Source organism: Micrasema longulum, unplaced genomic scaffold (genome assembly GCF_059751315.1).
Source record: "Micrasema longulum isolate JH-2025_06_02 unplaced genomic scaffold, ASM5975131v1 h1tg000210l, whole genome shotgun sequence".
Lineage (NCBI taxonomy): Eukaryota > Metazoa > Arthropoda > Insecta > Trichoptera > Brachycentridae > Micrasema > Micrasema longulum.
In genome coordinates, this window is record NW_028277415.1 from 639646 (window position 1) to 661892 (window position 22247).

Sequence of the window (22247 nt, forward strand, 5' to 3'; positions counted from 1 at the left end):
TAAATGAATGTGTCCTAAACAAAATGTTTCCACTTCAATTTTAAAATTATAACATAAATAAGCACAGAGTAAATGCTTAGTAGTAATGTTAAAAGATATGTATATTTTGAATTAATTTGTTAGTTATGAGTATATCGTAAATAAGGAAAAAAAAATTAAAGTAAACTTTCTAATATAATTAAGGTAAATTTAAGGTATTTAATGAGTTACGAGACATCTTTTGATTTGTAAATCACTCTTGTGAAAACTACTCACAATGATTACCCCCCCCCCCCCCCCCACCACGCGCGGCCGCATTGTCCTCGTGTGACCGCGCACAGACAGGACCTTAGGACAAAAGTGATTTGCTTGCGTGCGTGTCGCTCCCACGCTTAATGCCTTTTTATTATTTAGTTCGTCCTTTAACAATTCCAATACATATTGGTGTAAAAGATTTTAAAAAATTCACTAATTCGCTCGTAACAAACGGATTCCAAATTTTCGCGGCGCTCACATTGTGAACTGCGGACGAATTTTCGTATTGTCCTAGCGTCCTGTCCTGCGCAGTTGAGGCTGTTCATGGAGCTGGGACAAGATACTATATATTGTTCTCGTGTTAACGGTACTTAAAGGCTTTAAACGGCAATTCGAAATCATCTGTATATTATAGAATAAATATATAGACCCACATGTACCTATTATATTATTATATTGTCAGTACTTCGAAACAAAATATTAGCTAAGTGCGAAGGTTTTCATGGTCACTATTGGCTATTTTTTTTAAGTAATACCGTTTGTTTTGAAATTGTTCTGACGTTTGGGCTACTATTGCATTATAGCCGAAACGTCGAAACAAATCCAACACACATGGTATCGACCAAAAAATCAACATTTTGAAAAGATTAGCTAGTATAGTTAATTATAGATTTAAGAGCCTCAAAACGGTAGATTATCAAAATTACAGCATCAGATTGTTCGCAAATTATCGTCAGTATATTATAGATTTGCCACACTAATTTCTAACTAGAAAATTAACTTGCCTAGCCTAACCTACTCATTGTTTAATTTTGAATCATTCATATAAACCTCATTTGGTTACAGCAACATCGTTCAAATACAAATAGGGTTTAGACGTCAATTCAATTTATTTGATAGTTTTATCCGTCTTGTTTCTTTTGCTACATTTACTATGACAAAAGAAATTCATGTGTATGCAATATTTACATATAAATTAAACTAGTCATAAGACGAATTTTAGAAGTGATTAAAATTAACTGTAATAGATGAGACATAATTAATTAAAAGGGTTAGATCATAAATTATTTGAAAAGAAAGAAAACTACATTGGTTATATAATATTCAAGTAGCGGACCTGACAAATGTTGTCCTGCCCAAACGTTTTTTTTATATTCGAATTTTCAAAAAACTATATACTAAGTGACATTTGACACTAAGTTCGACATTTCATTCTTTTCGTTTCGTCATTGTGTGATTTTCTGTTGCCTAAGGCAAAATTAAAAAAAAAGTGCAGTATTACCAGTCATACATATAACTCTTCTGTACGTGTGATGAATTATTAATATTCAAATATAGAATTTAAGTGGGTACCTAGATTATTTTTTTACCTAGGTACTTGTTTATGTGTGAATTTCAAAATATACAATAATTAGTATTCAAATAAAGTTATTTTTGCAAATGTTAAACTCTACTCTTCTCGCCAACAAGGATGCACTTTATTCATGAATGCGATTTTCATAAATGTACTAAATAATATTTTAGTATTAACTTTTGTAAACAATTAAAAACAAACTTTTATTAAACAAAAAACAACATCCTACCATTTTTTTATATGTGCATTCTCTTCGAATGCAACCCTAGTAGATCAATGTAAAAAAGATTTATGCTCCTAACTTTTTTTTACAAATAGATTTAAAATTTTAATATCTACGAGCACGCGCATTACAAAGATATACATTTCGCTGAAAACCCCACGTGAATCGTTTAAGCCGTTTAAAAGAAGTTAAGTGACATCACACGTACAGAAAAAGTATATATTTAAAGATACTATTTTAAGTATTTTTTATACAAAATTAATTTAAGTCCTTCTTACTAAGAAAACCTGTTATCAAAATTACTGCTGGTACTTAAAATAATCATTTGTTACATAAATACAAGAGTAACAACAGTTTTATGCAGAAGATGCTAGAAGTAAAAAAATACGACATCGTCTGTGTTAAAAAACATTTGAAATCTATGTGTTGATTAATTTATGTAACAATATTGTACCCAGTAAATATTAGTATATATTATATTTTTATTTAGTCATTTACCGACTTTTCTACCTATACCGGTGTCAACACATACCCGTCTTTTCGGACGCCAATCACACAACATGCAAATTCCACCATACAAAATAATGTGCCTTTATTCAATAATCAAATAATTTTGACATTTAAAGATAATTCATTGTAATGATCATCTTGCAACTAGTAAATTCGTACTCCTTTCTTCTTCCCCCCCCCCCCATATTTTTACAGCAATTATTCCCACATGATTAAATATATTTTTTTAATTTCATCAGTGTACGTTGGGCCTATGATGTAATGCAGCATGAGTCGTATCAGCACAATGTTTGTGAAACTATTATGGTGAAGGTGTAGTGGAATTTGCATGTTAGTGTAATTAGTGTCCTGACGAAGAGATGGGGTCGTTTTAACACCGAAAAATATTAATAACATTAAAACATTGTTAAGTGTTTTTATACATATTTACTAACATTTTCTGAAATTTTTGACCACAAATTTTATACTCTAAATATTCATAATATTTTATATCTCTACTCATAAATCATTAATCTTAATTTCCCAGTCTTGCTCAAAAAACCTAACAATAAAACTCCCAGGACAATAAGTCGTTAGTAAAAAGTGAAGTATAAAATAAGTGTAAGTGGATTTGAAAAACACCAGTGAACTTCAATTTCCGTAGGATAATGAACAACAGTGTCTTCAAATATTTTCAGTTGTACCGCTTATATTTACGAAACTTCCAGCATCCGTGAAACAGGTTTGTACAATTTGATTTTCTTAATTCTATGTTGAAAGAGCCTGGATAGGTAATAAATAACAAAAACAATAAAAGGGAGTTTTCAGTCGGGGGGAATATTGGATTTAAAATACTGTACTTATTAAGCCGTTTTTAAAGACTCTTTTAGTACAATATTTGAGTTTGTCCAAATTTTTGAAGACAACCAACTTTGTAAAACCAACTGGTCCGAGAAGAGGTTTAAAAAATTGGAAAATAGTTTTCAGGCGTTGCCTAGTACGTGAAATAATTTAGTCAAATGAATCTCTTCGCAACAAAAAAGTTTTCAGCTCTTTAACTTCACTAAAATCAACAAATTGAAGAATTGAAGAAATATGGATGTTCAAACATAGGCAAAATGGTGAATGTTACACAGTGTGTAAAGTGGCCACTTAAACCAGCCATTGACAGGTCATAAACCCTGTAAATACCTAGACTTCCATATTCCCTTTTCTAAGGTATTCTCGATCCCTGTTGTAATTTGTTAATGAAATTATTGACGAAATGATTACGTCCTCCACATAGGTAGCCTAAATAGGTACTCCGCATGCATGGGTTAAAAAATCAATATTGCAAAATCCACTGACTGTCCACTTAAGTCATCGAAAGGGTCGAGAGTTTCAAATACCTGGGAAATGTTACGAAAAATGGGAGCTTTCAAAAAGAACTGGGAGTGCAGCTAGGAATAGCAGGCGCCAAATTCGACAGTATGAAGGCTGTCCGGAGATCGGATATTTACTCAGTGAAAACCAATTGTCGCATAACGCCTATTCTCCTCTTCGGATGCGAATCGTGGCACCTCACTGGGGCCAGAAACAGCGAAATTCGGAGTTTTGAGAAAAAGCGTCTCAAAAGAATCTCGAGTGTGCGGTGCTGACTGTTCGTCGGCAGTTTGTGTCGGAACTTCGGGACGAGAACCTGACTTGGGAGGATGCAAAGGGGTTGGCAGCCGATAGAGATGAATGGAGGCTCTTTGTGGATACCATATGCTCCAACTAGAGAGCGGACATGGAATGATGATGATGATGAGGTATTCTATGTTTACATAAAATATTTGATACTATTTTTGGCCCTCAACCAGAGCTTGAAGTTTATAAAAAAGTCTATTTTTTGCGCTAAACCGGCTGTCATTTCGTATTTAAGTAAGAAAATCAGTCCAATTAAATTTTATAATGTGCTTAAACCTTATTAAATAAGCATCTTAGGGCATGAGTCTAGCTTTGTTTTTTAATAAATGGGTAGCATTGTTTTAATGAGCCATTGTTTTCATCAATATTCACCGGGCGCTCAACGGAATCAGTTGCGCGGAGTGTAAACTTTTTGCATTTCGGTAGTTTTAAAACGTGTTCGAATTTGTAATGTGATAAAGTTATGTCTTTACTAACAAAATAATAATTTTATCAATATAGATAATAAACAAAATGTTCAGACAGTGATAAACTTCAAACCTCGGTTGAGGGCCAAAAGTAGTATGAAATATTTTTTTGAATAATTTTCACGTTAAATGTGATCCAAAATGCAACTTTTTAGACCTCTTTCACTTTGGCCCACTCTAATGTACAACGGTCGCAAGCTCGAGGATTAATGACCTCATTAATAGCTAAGCAGGGGTAGCCAAAGTATGGTAATTTTTCGCATACAAAATATTATCACCTGTGTCCTGTAAATTTTTCGTTATTTTTTGTACCTATTTAGCTTTTTTTGGTAAATTTTTTGGAATTTTAGACACTGAAATTACACTTTTTTGTAAAACATTTATATATATTTTTAAAAATTATTTATTTTAACATTTTATCATGAATACAATTTTATTTTCAATTTGCCCAGCTAACAGGCCAAGCTATGCAATTACATTTTTTTTAAATTATTTTATATTGTTGGTATTATTTTTTTATACAGAATAATGTTCCCTCACTGGGGTTGTCCCGTGCCGAGGGAAACATTTTACAAAATATGAAACATGCCTTAAATTACTTATTTAACAAAGTTAACATAATAATAATAATAATAAAACAAAACGTAATTAATCAAATCAACCTAATTATCATTAACATAATAAACAATATAAAATAAAATAATCATAAAAAACTTAACCAATTTATATAGACATAGACCACTAGACCAAATTTCATAAAGAGTACACACATTTTACTTATTTGGCTTGATCCACTCATCGATCCGTGTGCAACCCACCTCCACTATCCATTTCTTAATAGCAATTTTATACTGTGAGTACTTACTAATTGTCGTTATGGATAATGTTAGTAGATTAAACAGTTAATACATTATAATAGTTTACAAGCTAATAGAAAGCACAGACTAATAAAATATAAACTTACTCGTATACACATTTTAATACATATACATACACACATTCACATGCACACATATGCATATATACATACATATACATAAATACACCTTTATACATATACACGCATATATTCGCATACACACACACACACACACACACGTACATACACCTATGTGCAAACAAATACATTCATTCATAAAACATACACAGTTTATTTAATATAATGCGAAACTTCATGATTGCCATTTATATATGTATATTTTTTTTTTTATTATTTTTTTTTTTATATTTAATTTTCAACAACCAGTAAGCATCTCTAATTCGCGGCATGCATCAAAATTTCTGACTTATTTATACATACATACGGTATTGTATAGAGGTGTATTATTTATATACATAATTACAACATTCTTTCATTTGTTTAAGAAAATAAGCTTAAACTCTTATTAATGTCAGTAAAATTCATTTATTAACAAATTGAATTAAAAAACAATTTTTGGATAATTACTGTAGATACAATTACACACGCATATATCTTGAATTACAGAATTCTGCAGACTAGAAATAAGAAGTAGAAATATGGATTTTGAAACATGGATAGAATGTAACACCGTACCAATGTAACCGGCCAATAAAACGTGCAAGTGTGCTGGTGAAAATTCTCAGTGGAAGTTCATTGTAATTTATTATAAAAATAAAAAACAAATCATATTTTATTTATACTTTTACATTGTTTGTATTATTTTTTTATACATAATAATGTTCCCTCGCTGGGGTGTCCCGTGCCGAGGGAAACATTTAACAAAATGTAAAATATGCCTAAGATTAGCTAATTAACAAAGTTAAGATAATAATAACAATTTTAAATAACGTAATGTATCCAAATAACCTACTTGTAATTAACATAATAAACAATAAAAAACTAAAATATTCATAAAAAACATACCCAATTTATATAGACCAATAGAAAAAATTTCACAAACAGTGCACACATTTGACCTATTTGGCTTGATCCACTCATCGATCCGTGCGTAACCCACCTCCACTATCCATTTCTTAACAGCAATTTTATATTGTGAGTATTTACTTACTGTCCTTATGGATAATGGAAGTAGATTGTACACTTTAACCGAGTAGTAGGCCAATCCTCTTTGACCGAAGGTTGTATTTTTTTTTTTTTTTTTTGCAGCATCAGGGTGGAGTATCTAGTAACTCTTACCTAATTTAATTTCAGTGACTTCATTAAGTTTTGCATAATATACTTGTTTTTATTTGGTATTAATATTCAATGGCAAAAAAAATATATTTATTCTTTTTTCGCGATAATATGCCTGCTTGATTATTTATTTTACTCACATTTTTCTTTCTTGCTTACCGGAACACTTTATTTACTTTGTTTGCTTTACAGGATTTATTTCATTAAATTATACCTTCGCATTTTTTGTTTATATACTTACTGTTTTTTCGTGTTTACCTACCTTGATTTTTTTAAATTTTTACTTTGTATAACTTTTTCACCATTACTTTTCTTAATAATTTCACATCTTTTTTCTGTATATTTTGTGTTTTTTTTAATTATGTTAGTATGTATTTTTTTCTTTTTTGTAAATGCCTATTGGGTATTGAAGAACAAAATAAATAAATAAATATTAAAACAAGAAATGAATAGTCACTACCCCTGTAAAAAAAAAAGTTTTTCGTCTCACTGACAATTAATGTGTTTTAAAATTCAATAAATTTAAAGTGGCCATGTTATGTAATCGTGTTCTGTTATTCCTATAATTATATTTGATTGCGGAGAACACGGAAACGTATTTATTTGAATAGCTATCGAAAAGAGTAGGTAATTTCATTACCATACATATTTCATACGGAAATGGGGTATAAGTGACATTTATGATTTATTCCATTTAAAATTAACACTGGGCTATTATTTAGTTTCAGACATTTCCCGGCAAAAATGAAATTTTATTTAGGAAATCAATTATTCGTTCTGTGTGTGAGATAGAACCCAAAACCTGGACGAGTGCTTTCGACTCGATGGCTACTCTTTGGAACCCTAAACAGTGGAAATATGTTAAGTCCACCTTTAAGTGTAGTGGTTGGCGTGTTTGCCTGCCATTTTTGAAGTCCCGGGTTGGATTCCTGACAAGCAGGACATAAAATATTCACTATGCGGATGTATGTTATCCAGATGTTAACTCTGAATTACTTGATAATTTAGAACGATTTCAGAATGTTTATATGCGATATATCTTTGATCTTCGCAAATTCGACCACATAACCGAATATCGCACGCAACTACACTAGTTCAGTATCAGGCATAGAAAAAACATCACTTCTCCACAATATTTTAAATAATCCCACTTCGCCTGTTTATCTGAGAGAGCTCTTCCAACCTCTATCACAACACGGACTATCTCTTCGTTCTAGTAACGAGAGAACCCTTTTAATACCCTTTCATCGCTGTAATTTTCTTGCCTCCTCTTTCACAGTAGTAGCTGCTCGATTGCGGAATAATCTACCCACTAATGTTAGCGACGCCCCTTCTTTATTTACATTTAAGTCAAGATTGAAATGTCACTATCTAAATGTTGAAATTGTTCCTTTATCCTTCTTTTTTCCTTCCCATCCTCTTTCCTGTTGTTAATTTTTTTTGTACATATTTTTATTTTCTTAATCTTTGTTTTTAATTGTTGTATAAAATTTTAAGATTCAATATGTCCATGTACTTGTAATTTTCTCAAACTGAACGGTTTGGGTAGATAGAAAGAAATTGCCTTAAGGCAATATGCCCGCCCTTATATAAATTGTATACTATGTATAAAAAGTGTTAAATAAATAAATATTGCAAGATTTCATTGCTGAACATCGTACGTTCTTGTAACATATAATCAATATACACTGCACTCATGTTTATGGTGGGTTTTTGAATCCGCTCAATGTCTATTGTACACACAGTAGAATAAAAGGTATCGTTTATGTAAGTTCTGAAAATCCCAAAAATTGACCCGAAGATTTCGGAGAGGCAAAAGAAAAGTTCAGGTTCTAAAAAAGGCTTAATCCCGGAAAGTTCTGAAAGAAATATTGCATGTAAAAGGCTTGCCAACTATCTACTATTGGTGGGCATTATGGCTTAGACGCTTGCGTCAGACGTGGAGGTTCTGGGTTCGATTCCCTGTTGAATCACAATAATTAAATGGATTTTTCTTAAATCTGAGTGTTGGTTACGTGTAATTCAGTAGAGTAAATTAAACTCTGAAGTAGTTCTAAATGGGTAAAAAAACCTAATCGATTATCGGCAGATCACCCTAATATTATAATTTTCAGTACCTACCTACCGATTGATGGTGTTATTCGAAAAAAAATCAAACATTGTTATTACATTTCTTATTTTATTTTTATATTAATTTATACAAATACATATATCACAAAAAATAATAACGTATCACTAACTCTATGAGGCCAAAAGCCCTGTGTTTAGTTGGGATACAACATAATGGAAAGTGGAAACATTCATATTATTGAACAATACCATAAATAAAAATTATTACATAAACGTTACGTCACGTACGTTAAGTTTTTTGTTTAATAGTTCTTAATTTAAATTCTTATTGATTTTTGTGATTGCCACATGAGAGTATTGTTACTCTGGTGGATACTAATAGCATAGTATATAAAGATAGCACAAGGGCTATAATCTCTCTCTATTTCCTTTTTTTCTCGAAGTTTTCGGTCGTCACGGAGCGCACTGTGCTTTAAAACAATTATTGGATACGGTCCACTACTATAAATATCTTTTATTTAGTAAGATCGCCGCCATATTTATTGAATTGGCTACAAACACCAGCACACATTTTTCCAATAAGTTTCAATGAACTTCTGCACAACACGCTTAATAGTATAAAAATATATGCAATATATTGCAGCAGTCTCCTGTGATGGTTGCTTCGTTCAGACAAAATCCAAACTTGTACCCTCCTGAAAAGGCCTTTCGTTTTAGAGAACTAAATATGTTCATCCAGGACATGGAACACTCTTAGGGCCACAGAATATAAATATCTCTGAGCATTGTTATTACAATTCAATATTTTGAGCACGCTCGAATGTGTGCAGACAAATACTTACTGGATTTTACACACCCGGAGCATTTGTGAAGATTTATACATATCACAGCACTGATACATAATGTACGTAGAATGGTGAATGTTACACCATGTATAAAATGATAGTTTAAAATAGCCAACGAAAAATCTTACATCTGTGCCTAGACTGCTATGTTTCTTTTGAGTCGGGTTATGGTCCCGTGGCTAGTGTCGCAGATTCACGGATCAGAGGCCCGAAGTTCGAATCCCACTCTACCCCAACTTGATTCCTATTCTCTAACTATTATGTGGCTATGATGTCACATAAGTCTACATTAAAAACAAGACTTGATATGTATTTAGTGCTACAGTGAGATAGAGCCACGGATAACTACCATACTCCCTCATGTCATCATCATTCCATGTCCGTTCCCTAGTGGGAGCACATGGTATCCACAAAGATCCTCCATGCATATTTGTCGGCTGCCAACTCCTTTGCATCCTCCCAAGTCAGGTTCTCGTCCCAAAGTTCTGACATAAACTGCCGACGAACTGTCAGTAGTGGACGTCCAGAACGTCGAGAACCTGATGCCTTGTAAAGTAGGCAAGCGTGGTTAAGGCTCTCAGGAGGCATCTGCAGTATATGGATGTATCTAACCGTATCGCCTTCGCTTGACGACAGTTGTCACCGGAGTTTGCTGCGTTTGTTCTCTTATTACCTCATTCCTCACAAAGTCAAACCACCGCTAACCCAAAATTCTTCTGATACACCAATTCTCAAAACTCAGAGATTTGCTATTTCGGGCCCTAGTGAGATGCCACGATTCGCATCCGTAGAGGAGAATAGGTGTTATGCAGGCGTTATATAGGCGGCTTTTGGTTTTCACTGAGTAAATATCCGATCTCCATGTAGAGATATGTATTGTCCAGGGAGCCCAATGTCTCTGGGTATGAATTGGAAAAATATTTTGTGCCGTCCTTTCCCATCAAAGGGAAGTAGTGTTGCTAACCCGCGGTGTTAAAAATGTCAAATGTAGTACCTATCTACGAAAAACAATTGCGGTATCATCTGCAAACTGATGGCAAATGTTTGTGGACTAAGCTAGATTTCATTACCTAAGCTAGGGAGTTATCAAGATTATCATGTCAAAAATTAGTAGGCGGAAGGAAGAGTTAAGGTAACGTAGACGTTTAAACATGAACATAATAGTGTATGTTTATTTATTCATTTAAAATTACACTAGTTTAAATATAAATGAACTTATTAAGGCTTTTTAAGCTATGCCCGTGTCAAGCCACAATAAATAACAATAAAAATACATAGTAAAATTAATTAGATCAAATTATAATGACTCACAATCTAGAAAAAAAAGTAAATGTAATAAATATTAAAATTCCAAAGAATACAATGCAAAAAAGATAATAAGAAATAATTTTTAAAATATAAATTATACAAATTAGGAATCACACATAATCAAATATACAAAATAATGGTATCATTAAAATCAACAAAATAATAGTAAAATATAGTAGTATTAAAAAAAACTAAATAAGAGTATCATTGAAATCAAAAGAAAAAGATATATATAAAAACATAATTGAAATGATAATTGAGACATGTTTTCTAAAAACTCACTCAATACTATAAAGAAACATAAGAAATAGGAACAATAAATCAAATGCCAAATAATAGTACGTACTAAATTAAATTATACAAAAATACATAATGAAAAAAATATAAAATATCAAGATAGCAAGATAATGCTACACAATGTGTAAAATGGCCACTTGAACCAGCCAACGTCTAGTCTTAAGCCCTGTAAATGCCTAGACTTCCATGTTCCCTTCTCAAAATGATTTTCTTTATTTACTTTCTGTTGCAATAAATTTCTCAATATTGTCTCACTAAGAGAAATGTTCTCGGTACACTAAACTAGGTATCTACATTAAAAATGTTTATTTTCTAGTAGTATGCGCGAGCGCGCGCGCTCGGCATGAGGCGCGCGGCGCTTCTCTGCCTGGCGCTGGCGTGCTGCAGCTACGCCTCGCCACCGTCTCCCCCCCCCGCCTTGTCCCCGCTCCCGGCCGAGGCCCCTGCCGCCGACACCTCCGCCGTCATCGCCGCCCCCTCCCCCGCCCCCGCCGCGGCCACTCCGGCACTAGTTACCACCCCCCACCCGTCGCCCGCGCCACATCCCCGCCCGCCGTCGGATGCCCTGTACTCCCCAGATGACGATGACGAGCCACTGCCCTCGGAAGTCGACGATGATGAGGACCAGGATAATAATTCCACAGGTGAGCATCCTAAATCTATTTTTTTAGACCTAATAACATAGCACACCAAAAAAGGTAGCACACCTAAAAAGATAGCACACATAAAAAGCCGTTAGACCTTAAAAGATTCTAAGAAAATTTAAGTTTAAGAATTCTAAAAAAAAAAATTTTTTTTAATGCGCACAGTGCAAAGATCTACATTTCGCTGAAAACCGCACGTAAATCGGTTAAGCCGTTTAGGAGGAGTTCAGTGACATCACACGAACAGATGAATTATATATATAAAGATATATTAAATGTACACCTCTTGCGTTAGTGTAATACCTCAAACAATTTTAAATAATTTAACTTTCAGTAAACGCATTCTTTGTCAACTCTGAAACTACATTAAAACGATAAGTTGGGATAAGCTATGGATTATCAAAAGGCAGTTTGACGGAGGCTTCTTTGTAACAAAATGGCTCGTTCGCCGTCAACGTGATTATGACGTCAAACATATAGATTTAGTAGTAGTTGTTAGACACAGCTGATAAAATACCCTACTAGTCTGACGTCACATAAATTTGCTATCTGCAAAAGTATCTCCCCTTTGTGAAATACGTATCGTTTCAACCGCCCGTGAAAATTAAAGCGTCATTTAATGAAAATTCCATCGCAATAATGGTCTTGTACGGTCTCTGGAAAATTTGATTACTTGAATTTAACCTCGAAAAAGAAATGAATAAAATATTTAAAGTTACTGTCAATTAAAATTTAATTAACGTACGAAAATTAAGCGGATTCACGAATTTAACAATGATGGTATGATGTCAATTGAAATGCTAGTGGGGGCTGATCAAGGCAGATTAAGGCGACTGACGCGTGGCGCTCTTTATATATGTACAGGGTAATTCTGTTTATCGAACGCCAGTCATCCGAATGGCCAAATTTATAGGATCGTTATAAAAAAACATAAATAAAGGAGATGTTATAATAACAAATAAAGAAGGACGCTGGCGGTCGCGGTCGGCGCGTTTCTTCGTCAAAGCAATTAACTTTGCTAAACATGTTTAACCCGCGCGTTTCAGTGATGTAACAAATTATTATTATTATTATTATTATTATAGGTAACTTTTATAGCGCCATTTTCATAATATAATACCTCAAGGGCGCTTTACAAAGTGATTATATAAAGAAATTCATTTAATTTAATTTTTTTTAATTTCTAATTGCACTTAATTGATTAATATCTCGGAAACCGCTACAAATATGAATATTACCACAATTTTTTTGTGTAATCTTCAAACAAACCTTAACACGTAAGAAAAAATATAACATCATTTTTAATTAAATAGTATGTCCATCAGGATCTCCGAAAATGACAAAATATCTAGTACCCTAACACAAATATATTAAAGATTCATTTGAGAGAAAGAGATGTAATCTAATAAAATCACGAAGCAAGATACATATAATTTTAATAAGATGAAAAGAGGCAAAGATTATCGGGCGATCAATTCCTAAACTCAGGCTACCTAAGGTTTTCTTCAGGCTACCTAAGGTTAACCTAAGTAACCTCAGTTTTTGTTTAGTTGTCAGCGCATTTGCCTACCATGCAAGAGTTCTCGCTTTCGATTCCCGACATGGTTGACATAAAATATTTATGCAAAAGGGCATTTTTACATTGGAATATTTCATAGTCCCGTGACTGGAGCTTAAGACTGAACAACTTACCTTCATGTAACAAAAATTATCAAGATACGCTGCGATTGGTTTACCAAACTGTTCATAACATAATCGTCGTATTTTTAATATAAAAATTATACAAAAGTTAATTCCCTAGTAAAAGTTCATTCGTGCTTAAATAAACTGAATATTGAATTCGTAGAAAGTGTGAACATCCTTCGATGTTGCTAAAACGGTGTTTTTTTTATATGGCATGTATCCAAAATAGAAAGGTTTTTTTGCGCGCGGTAAAAATTAGAGGATTAAATTCTTTTCTTGAAAATGTACGACAAAAATTCTAAAAAATATTTGGATAAAAACGCACTACTTTGATAGACGTCACTGGTTCATATGAACCAACCAATGATGTGAGAGCTATGAAGGATATCCGGTTGGCTTACCGTAAACAAACCAATGGGAAGAACTAACAAAGAACAACCTCTGACATCAGAGTTATTTCAGAAATACAAAACTTTAAAAATCATATCGCTGATAATACGATATTAAAAAAAAAATCGGCTTGGTTTAATAGTATATTAACAACAAAAAAAAATTTAAAAAAGACACTGAACTTCCTTATTGGCGGCCCATGAAACTTTTTTTGTGGCCCGCGAGCTGTACATTCTTCAGCAAACTTTTCATCAAACAATGCAAAGCAAATCTTTGTTAGAATTAATATTTGACGTGACATATCCTGTAAAAGAAAATAAAAAATATTACAATATTTGAGTTTGTCCAAATGTTCATAGACAAAAGACTGGATTTCACCCCCTCGGGGGGATTTCACGGTGGATTTCTGGGGTGAAATCCAGTCATTTGTCTATGAACATTTGGACAAACTCAAATATTGTAATAAAACCAACTGGTCCAAGAGGAAGTTTAAAAATTAAAAAATTGTTTTCAGGCGTTGCCTAATATGTGAAATAATTCAGCCAGATGAATCTCTTCACAACAATAAAGGTTTCAGCTCTTTAACTTCACTAAAATCAACAGATGGAAGAATTGAAGAAATATGGATGTTCAAACATAGGCTAAATGGTGCATGGTACACAGTTTGTAAAGTGGCCACTTAAACCAGCCAATGACAGGTCATAAGCCCTATAAATGCCTTGACTTCCATATTCCCTTATTTAAGGTATTCTCCATCCCTGTTGTTTTATTGTTCAGAATTACCCATCCACTATACATATCAATAATTTTATATTAAAATATTTTTTTTTTAAAGAAGGTAAAAACAAGAACAGAAAATATAAAAAGAAAAATAATGAAACCCACTAAACCGAATATGAGAACATTTTAGTAATATCATCATCATTTATTTTGGAAACCATACAGTCTTTTTAACAAACTCAAGGCACAAGAAAACAATTTCAAAAAGTAAGACCAATTACAGATTTCACATTAATTTATTATGAATACAGAAGGGGGAAAAAAATATGATGAAAATTAAATAAAAAGCACATAAAAGGGAGAAAACATGGTATGAACCAACTCTGCCTTCCTCCCCCATCCCTCTGCTTCCAGAAACATTTATATTTATCACTAAAAAAATCACAACCAACAATAATTCATAAGACACACAGGTAGTAGATGTATGTAAAAGTTTAAGTAATCATCATTCAAAATCATTACTCCCTTTCCGCACCTAATGGTGTATAGTGCACTACATCGGTACACCAATCGCAGTATATCTTAATCATTTATATATTTTTTTCTTACATGAAGGTAAGATGATCAGTTTTACGCTTCAGATACCAGTCCAGGGACTATGAAATGATCTAGAGTAAAAACACAATTTTCAAAAAAATATTTTACATAAACCATGTCGGGAATCGAACCCGAAACCTCTTACATGGTAGGCAAACGTGCTAACCATTACACTACGAGGCCGACTAAATATTACATTATTTTGAAATGAATATAATACTAAGTAGAGAGGCTTTACTGACAGAATACATTTAGTCATTAAAACAAGTTACGAGATAATCGCATTTAAAGCTTTTTTATTCTTTTAACGCATTATTTCTTCTTTTTATGTTTTGAAAGGGTAATCTTTATTTTAGGCTAACATCAAATTTGAAACCAACATCTTGCACCTATATTCAAAAATATGTGAAATATATAAAGACTGTTGACTTAATGCATTCTGTTAGTATAGCCTCTATATTAAAAATGTTTTTTAAAAACAAAGAAATATACTTCTTAATTTTTCCATATTAAGAAGTACATGTATCTGCGAGCGGGCCTTTTCTGGCATGAAATACATAAAATTAAAATATAGAAACAGCCCCTAGGATTCCTCGCTTGATTGCCTCAACAAATGTTGATATTTTACTTATTAAATTTTTTATTTTATTTTATTTATTTAATTTTTTATTTTATTTTATTAATTTTTTTTTTTTTTTTTTTTTATTTATTTATTTATAGTTTAACATTGTGTGTATCCTTTTTTTTATACAGAACATTGTTCTCTCACTGGTGTCCCGTGCCAAGAGAAACATTTTACAAAATGTGAAACATGCCTAAGATTAGCTATTTAACAAATTTAACATAATAATAACAATAAAAAACGTAATTAATTTAATTTACCTAATTATCATTAACATCATAAACAATAAAAAACTAAAACAATCATAAAAAAACATAACTAATTTATACAGACCAATAGAACAAATTTCATACACAGTACACACATTTTACCTATTTGGCTTGATCCACTCATCGATCCGTGCGCAACCTACCTCCACTATCCATTTCTTAATAGCAATTTTTTATTGTGAGAACTATCGAATTGTCCTTATGGATAATGGAAGTAGATTGTACACTTTAATATTGGCATTAAAGAAATTATTGCTCAACAACTACGGCCAAAATGCTCCCATTAAATAAATTATAAGTACGTTTAAGGATAATCTTTTTCTTAACTTCATGATGATTTAATTCATGAAGAACAAAATTTTTACGTTTAAAAAAACTGAATAATATTCTGTTTTTATAATTGTTTTTATTATTCCCAGTTATGTATTATTTTTTACTTTTTTTTTCGGATAAATTAAATAAATTTTGAAATGATATTAACTGACTTTTTTTTGACATACCTATCCTCTTTGGCCCCCGAAATGTTTGCTAAAGAATAAATGGCCCGCAGCTTAAAAGAAGTTGGACAGCGCTGATAATCATCAAACATTATCATTAATCAGTCCTTCACTACAAATATCTGTTAAATTTAATAACAACGTTTATTTTTTTTAAATTATTTTTCATATGGTATTTATTAATTAAGCTATAACTTGTTTAAAATAACATTTTGTGGAACTATCTAACTAAAATACATCAAACATTATAGTTCCGGGACTATGAAATATTCTCGTTTAAAAATACCTTTTCAAACAAAAAATTCGTGTCAACCATGTCGGCAAATGACCCGAGACCGCTTGCATGGTAGGCACACGCGCTGACCATTAGACCACTAGGCGGGCAAGCTATGTACAATATTATTGTTAAATTATATTCTGTTAAGTCAACAAATACAATTATAAACCTAATACTTTGTGCAAATGTGAACATTTAGAACAAGTACATTCAATAAAATACTTAGGGGTCATAATAGATTCTAAACTTAGCTGGAAAGATCAAATTATAGAAATATCCAAGCAAATACGAAAATCAGCATACATTTATAAAAGCCTAAGAAATATTTTGAATGCTCAACTTATGAGACAAATTTACTTTGCTTTTTGCCAAAGCAAACTATCATATTGCAATTTAGCTTGGGGAGGTTGCTCTCGTTCAATCCTTGAACCAGTAAAAATAGCACAAAAATGGATCATGAAGATCATTCTCAAAAAATCTTTGAGGTATTCAACGGAAGATCTATTCGCTGAGTTAAAGATATTGGATGTAAGACAATTGTTTGTAAGGTGCCTACTACTTAAATTTTATGATAATTTAAGTGAGGTCAAAAGAACCCAACAAAATATAAACACTCGTTCAGCAACACAAATTAACTGTATTGTCCCATTTGTATCAATCGCCTTTGGTAAAAAGCAATACAATGTAATTGCTCCAAAAATAATTAATGATTTATTGCCAAATATAAAAGACTCAAATAATAAAACAAATTTTTAAATAAAAATAACTTCACATATAAATAGTGTACCGAGAGATTTTTTAAAAAATATTTGTAAATCAATAAACGTAGTACTTTATATAATTGGTACACATATTATGTTTAAGTAACATGTATTCTTGGCACATATATATACTTTATATTTGTATAATAATGATTTTTAATTTTTTACATTTGATTAGCTAGGCATTTATAATAAAGTAGTTTTAGTTTTTCTTTTTTATGTTATTGTTTTATTAGTATAGGACTACTTACGCTCTAAAGATAAAAAATCTCCATCTTAGAACAGGCTGTGCCATGTTAGATGGAGACTATCATAAACAGAGAACACTCCGTTTTCATTTTACATAAATTGGTTTTATATAGATTCCCTGTTATTAAGTATGTTTATATATTTTTTTGCAATAAAATTATAAATAAAATTATCAAAATATCTACGACTGATAACATAATTGAATATTTTCATATTTTTTTATTATTATTATTTCAAAATAAAACGACCGATTTGGGAAAAAATTATGTTTATCTTTGTCGTTATTATTTCATTTTCAATTTTAATGAAAACAATTTGTAATAGGTTTAAATAGGGGAAAGGGTATGTATTTATTTTTTAAGTGTTTAAAATTTTAAATTAAGAGAAAGTTACAATGGTAACGGTATATTTTTTCCTTGCGATGTCGGATAAATTTTCTAATAACCTGAAAAAAAGACGTTTCGCACCGTATGGAACAAACGGCAAGTATTACGTTATCGCGCCATACTTGTACGCTATATTTGCAAAAAGCGCACTCGGCGGGCATAATTTTTGATATAAAAGTTAAGTGACTTCGAGGCGTTTTGTACATATGTACTTGTTTAACCCGAAAATTATGAATGAAAACAATTTTTTTATACATTGATAGTTATATAATTATTATTGTAAAAATCCGCTCTGAACATTTTATATGTTTTCAAAGTTATTCCCGATTTGTAAGAATACCCTATTGTTACGAAAATTTCACAAATAAAATCTCATAATTGCATTATGATCATTTTATTGTGCTTAAAATAAACTATCACCATTTTGCAAATAACAATGGACTAAATTTAATGAATAGGGATTTTTTTAAGTTTCCAGACATATTCAATACATATTACGATATTGAAGCATTATTTAACCCTTTAAGGAGCAAGTTTTTTTAAACTTACAAACAGTATATCAAGTTAATATTAAGTTCACAGATTGTTTAAATGTTTTCTTTCCTTTTTTAATATTAAGTTCATAGATTGTTAAAATTTGTTTAAATTTTTATTGTTTAAATGTATACTATGTATTGTTACAAGAAATGTACTATTTTTTTTATGTACCGTCCCAAATGAGTTTTCTCGTACAACTCCTGGGAATATAATATCATGATATTCATGTCTTATATGTTTTATTAATAAATAAAAAAAAAAAAATAAAAAAAAAAATTTTAAAACTCTTCTTTTTATAAACAAGATTTGTTCAAACGAAACTTTGAAAATTTTTCAGTTTTTAAGAAAATCGGTCATGTTTAGTCATCTAAAAAAACTAACAACCGTGCATTTGGAAAAGTCATATATTATTTTTAATAAAGGGAAAGAAATCATGGAATTATTGCTATAGAAAGAATTAAATTTTAAAAAAAACTCGTAATAAAATAAACAAATGTTTGGCAATAAACAAATGAAAACAACAACATATTTGAGAATTGCAAACGATGAATGCCAATCGCGAGCTCTGTAATACGCACGGTGATCAATTGCACTGGACAACAACTTTTTTTTAATTTCCTTTACTTCTTGAGTTAATTTTAATAAATTTTGGACCGAAAACAACAAATATAACCATGAAAAAAAATAATTAGCTCTTGTTCGGTGGAAGAATTTTAATTTAACGAATTAAAAGAAAAATATTTTTTTACAAAATTAGTTTAAGAGACTAGGGAAACCTGTTCTATAAAGGACTGTCCATTTGAACTTGTTCGCATGACAATTATAATCAAAGAGTTCTAAATTGATGGCAGAATACTTGGAAGGTGGTTGGATCTATAGATAATCATGTGGACTATGAATAGCCTCCCTCAAACTAACAATTTAAACTCTTAAAAATGACATGTCACTGTATTTCCAAAATAAGAGCTTTTCAGTCATTTTCATGGCGATTTTCGAATTTGGCAGATGGAAATACATAAGAATAAGCTATTTTTGAGGCAGAAACATTTTCATTGTTGACCGGTGCTATCTGTGACATTTGGGTAGTGAGATATATATACTATATCATGTCAATAAAGTTTAATGTGAAATAAAATAAGTAAAAAATTATGCAGTTCCACCGTATAAGGAAGGTTAGATGAAGATACAGAAGTTAGTTTTTGTTTTCATATCAATATTTCAATAACAAAATGGATAATGTCGTATAATTCGGTATGCAATTTGAGTTACTACTGCTCCGCCTATTTCATTATCTTTACGAATTTTAAGTTTATTTTTATACATCACTTAAAATTGTATGTTTAAGAATTAAATCAGTAAGTATCATTGAATGGCCCCCCTGCACAATCAGCTAATAGTGACTTGTACTTTTTTACATAAATGCCACAGGATTTATCGTTCACTTTATGTCATCGAGCCAACTCGGCAATTTCATACCAATTGGTTAGTTTTTAGATCACTTTCCACCAATTTTTGTGCATTTATTATATATACTACCTAATACAATTACAACAGTAATCTGAAGAAACCTACGTACAAGAAATTAAACAATGAGAACATCAAACTACGTAGCAAAGACAAACAAAGGCAATAAAATAATGCTATACAATATATTTGAAAACACGATTAACATATAAGTATTTGAGCAAACCCATGCCAATTGATCTTCATCCCAGATTGTATTTGTGGCGATGATATCTACAAAAATCTATCTCGAAAAACTCCAAGTTGTGTGATAAATTGACTAATCTACACATTCTAGACATCATCATCATCATAAGCTCGACAGCCCTGGGTGAATCATGGCTGAATCCAGGAGTCTCCTCGACTCTTGCCGGTCTGCTGCCCCTCCTCTCCAGTTCCTCACTTCCAACATTGTCATATCTGCGCTGATGCAGTCCGTCCATCGGATTTTGGGCCTTCCTGGTCTTCGTCGTCCTTGTGGCGCAAAAAGAGTTCGGCGTTTTATGGGGCTTTCGTCGTCCATTCTAATTATATGGCCATCCTACCCCAAGCGTCTCACTTTACGAGTTGAGTACATCGATACGCGCGATAGATATCGTATAGCTTTCTATTGTAGCGACGACGCCAATGGTTGTTTTCTCTCTCAGGGCCATAGATAACTCTGAGGATTCTTTTTTCGAAAGCTGCAATGGCTCCCTCAATATCTTTTGTCATAACCTAGGTTTCGTGTCAACGTGAAAAAAAATTTTTGCAGCAGAGATGGAACAGATATATAGTCAAATAAGCATAAAATCCGAGTTCAATACAATATTGTGTGAGCTTTAGTCATAATCATATGTGATCTCAAAAGCGATTACTTTTAACGTTTGCGCATTTAAGGGTTAAAAAGAGTCTTTTGTTGTGATTCCTCAAAGAAAAACTGTTATTTCAATTTGTGAAAGAGCGAGAACTTTTCACAATAATTGTTTACATTTTCGAAGAAGTCCTATAAAAGCAAATAAAATTTTACATCAAATAATAAATGTGACTAGACGAAATTTGAAAATACGGCCTAAAATAGGGACTTGTACAAATGTTTTGTTTATTCTCTCTTTCACGGGTTTTAAGTAGCGTTCACACGATGACAATACAATATTGTCTTGTCCCAGCAGCAAACTTATTCTCATCGTAAACAGCAAATTGTAGGACATGATAATGGATCGAAACATTGTCCCATATATAGACAAGCAGGCCATTTTTGGAGGACAATGGATTACCCCAACATGTACGGACAGAACAGTAGAACAATAGCCACTTACTCGGCGCGTGCGAGTTGATCTGCAGAAAAAATGACTATATGATTAAATCGTCCTCCAACAATTCTAATACCTCTTAGAACAAAATATATTTTTTTTAAATTGCGATCTTTTCGCAGCGTTCCTCGTACGGCCAAATTGATGTATTATCCCATTGTCCTGTCCTGCGTAGTCGAGGCTGTTTGTGAAGCAGGGACAAAACGGTATTGTCCTCGATATACAGGGTGTTCTTTAAACTCTGTCACATCCGAAACCACGATGATCAGTATGGGCAAGAAGACATATTAGCATATTTAAAAAAATATTTAGAACAATGAAAAATTTTAAAAATTAAATATTTAAAAAAACAAATGGTTGCTTACTTCTGCAGGGGAGAAATGAGGGGAGTGCGGTCGCACAGTTTTCGGCGCGTCAGACTCCCCCTCCCCCCTTCTTGTTTCTCCCCTGCAGAAGTAAGCAACTATTTGCTTTTTTGATATTTTATGTTGAAAATTTTATTCTTTAAAATTTTATTTTTATTCGTTCTAAAAAAATATTTTAATATTATATGTCTTCTTACTCATACTGATCATCGTGGTTTCGGATGTGAAAGGGTTTAATGAACACCCTGCATTTACAGTCAGATATAATATTATACAATTCCCGCCACCAATAAGTCAATTTATTTATTTAAACACTTCATATACATATAAAGATCATATTTATAT

The 22247-nt window shown here is 31.9% G+C and overlaps 1 protein-coding gene across 5 annotated transcripts in view; it reads left to right on the forward strand.

Annotated features, from left to right (window-relative positions):
* Positions 1–2933: 2933 nt before the first annotated feature.
* The window catches only part of LOC148283714 (uncharacterized), a 62303-nt gene continuing 42989 nt past the window's right edge, over positions 2934–22247 (forward strand). For 4 of the 5 annotated variants that reach the window (XM_088243398.1, XM_088243400.1, XM_088243401.1 and 1 more), the window contains exons 1-2: positions 2945–3042; positions 11427–11754. In XM_088243398.1, coding sequence (XP_088099524.1) covers positions 11454–11754 — 301 coding nt within the window. In that variant the 5' untranslated portion in view covers positions 2945–3042; positions 11427–11453. Of the gene's footprint in view, positions 3043–11426; positions 11755–22247 lie in introns of all 5 variants that reach the window. The other variant, XM_088243399.1, reaches the window with a different exon arrangement.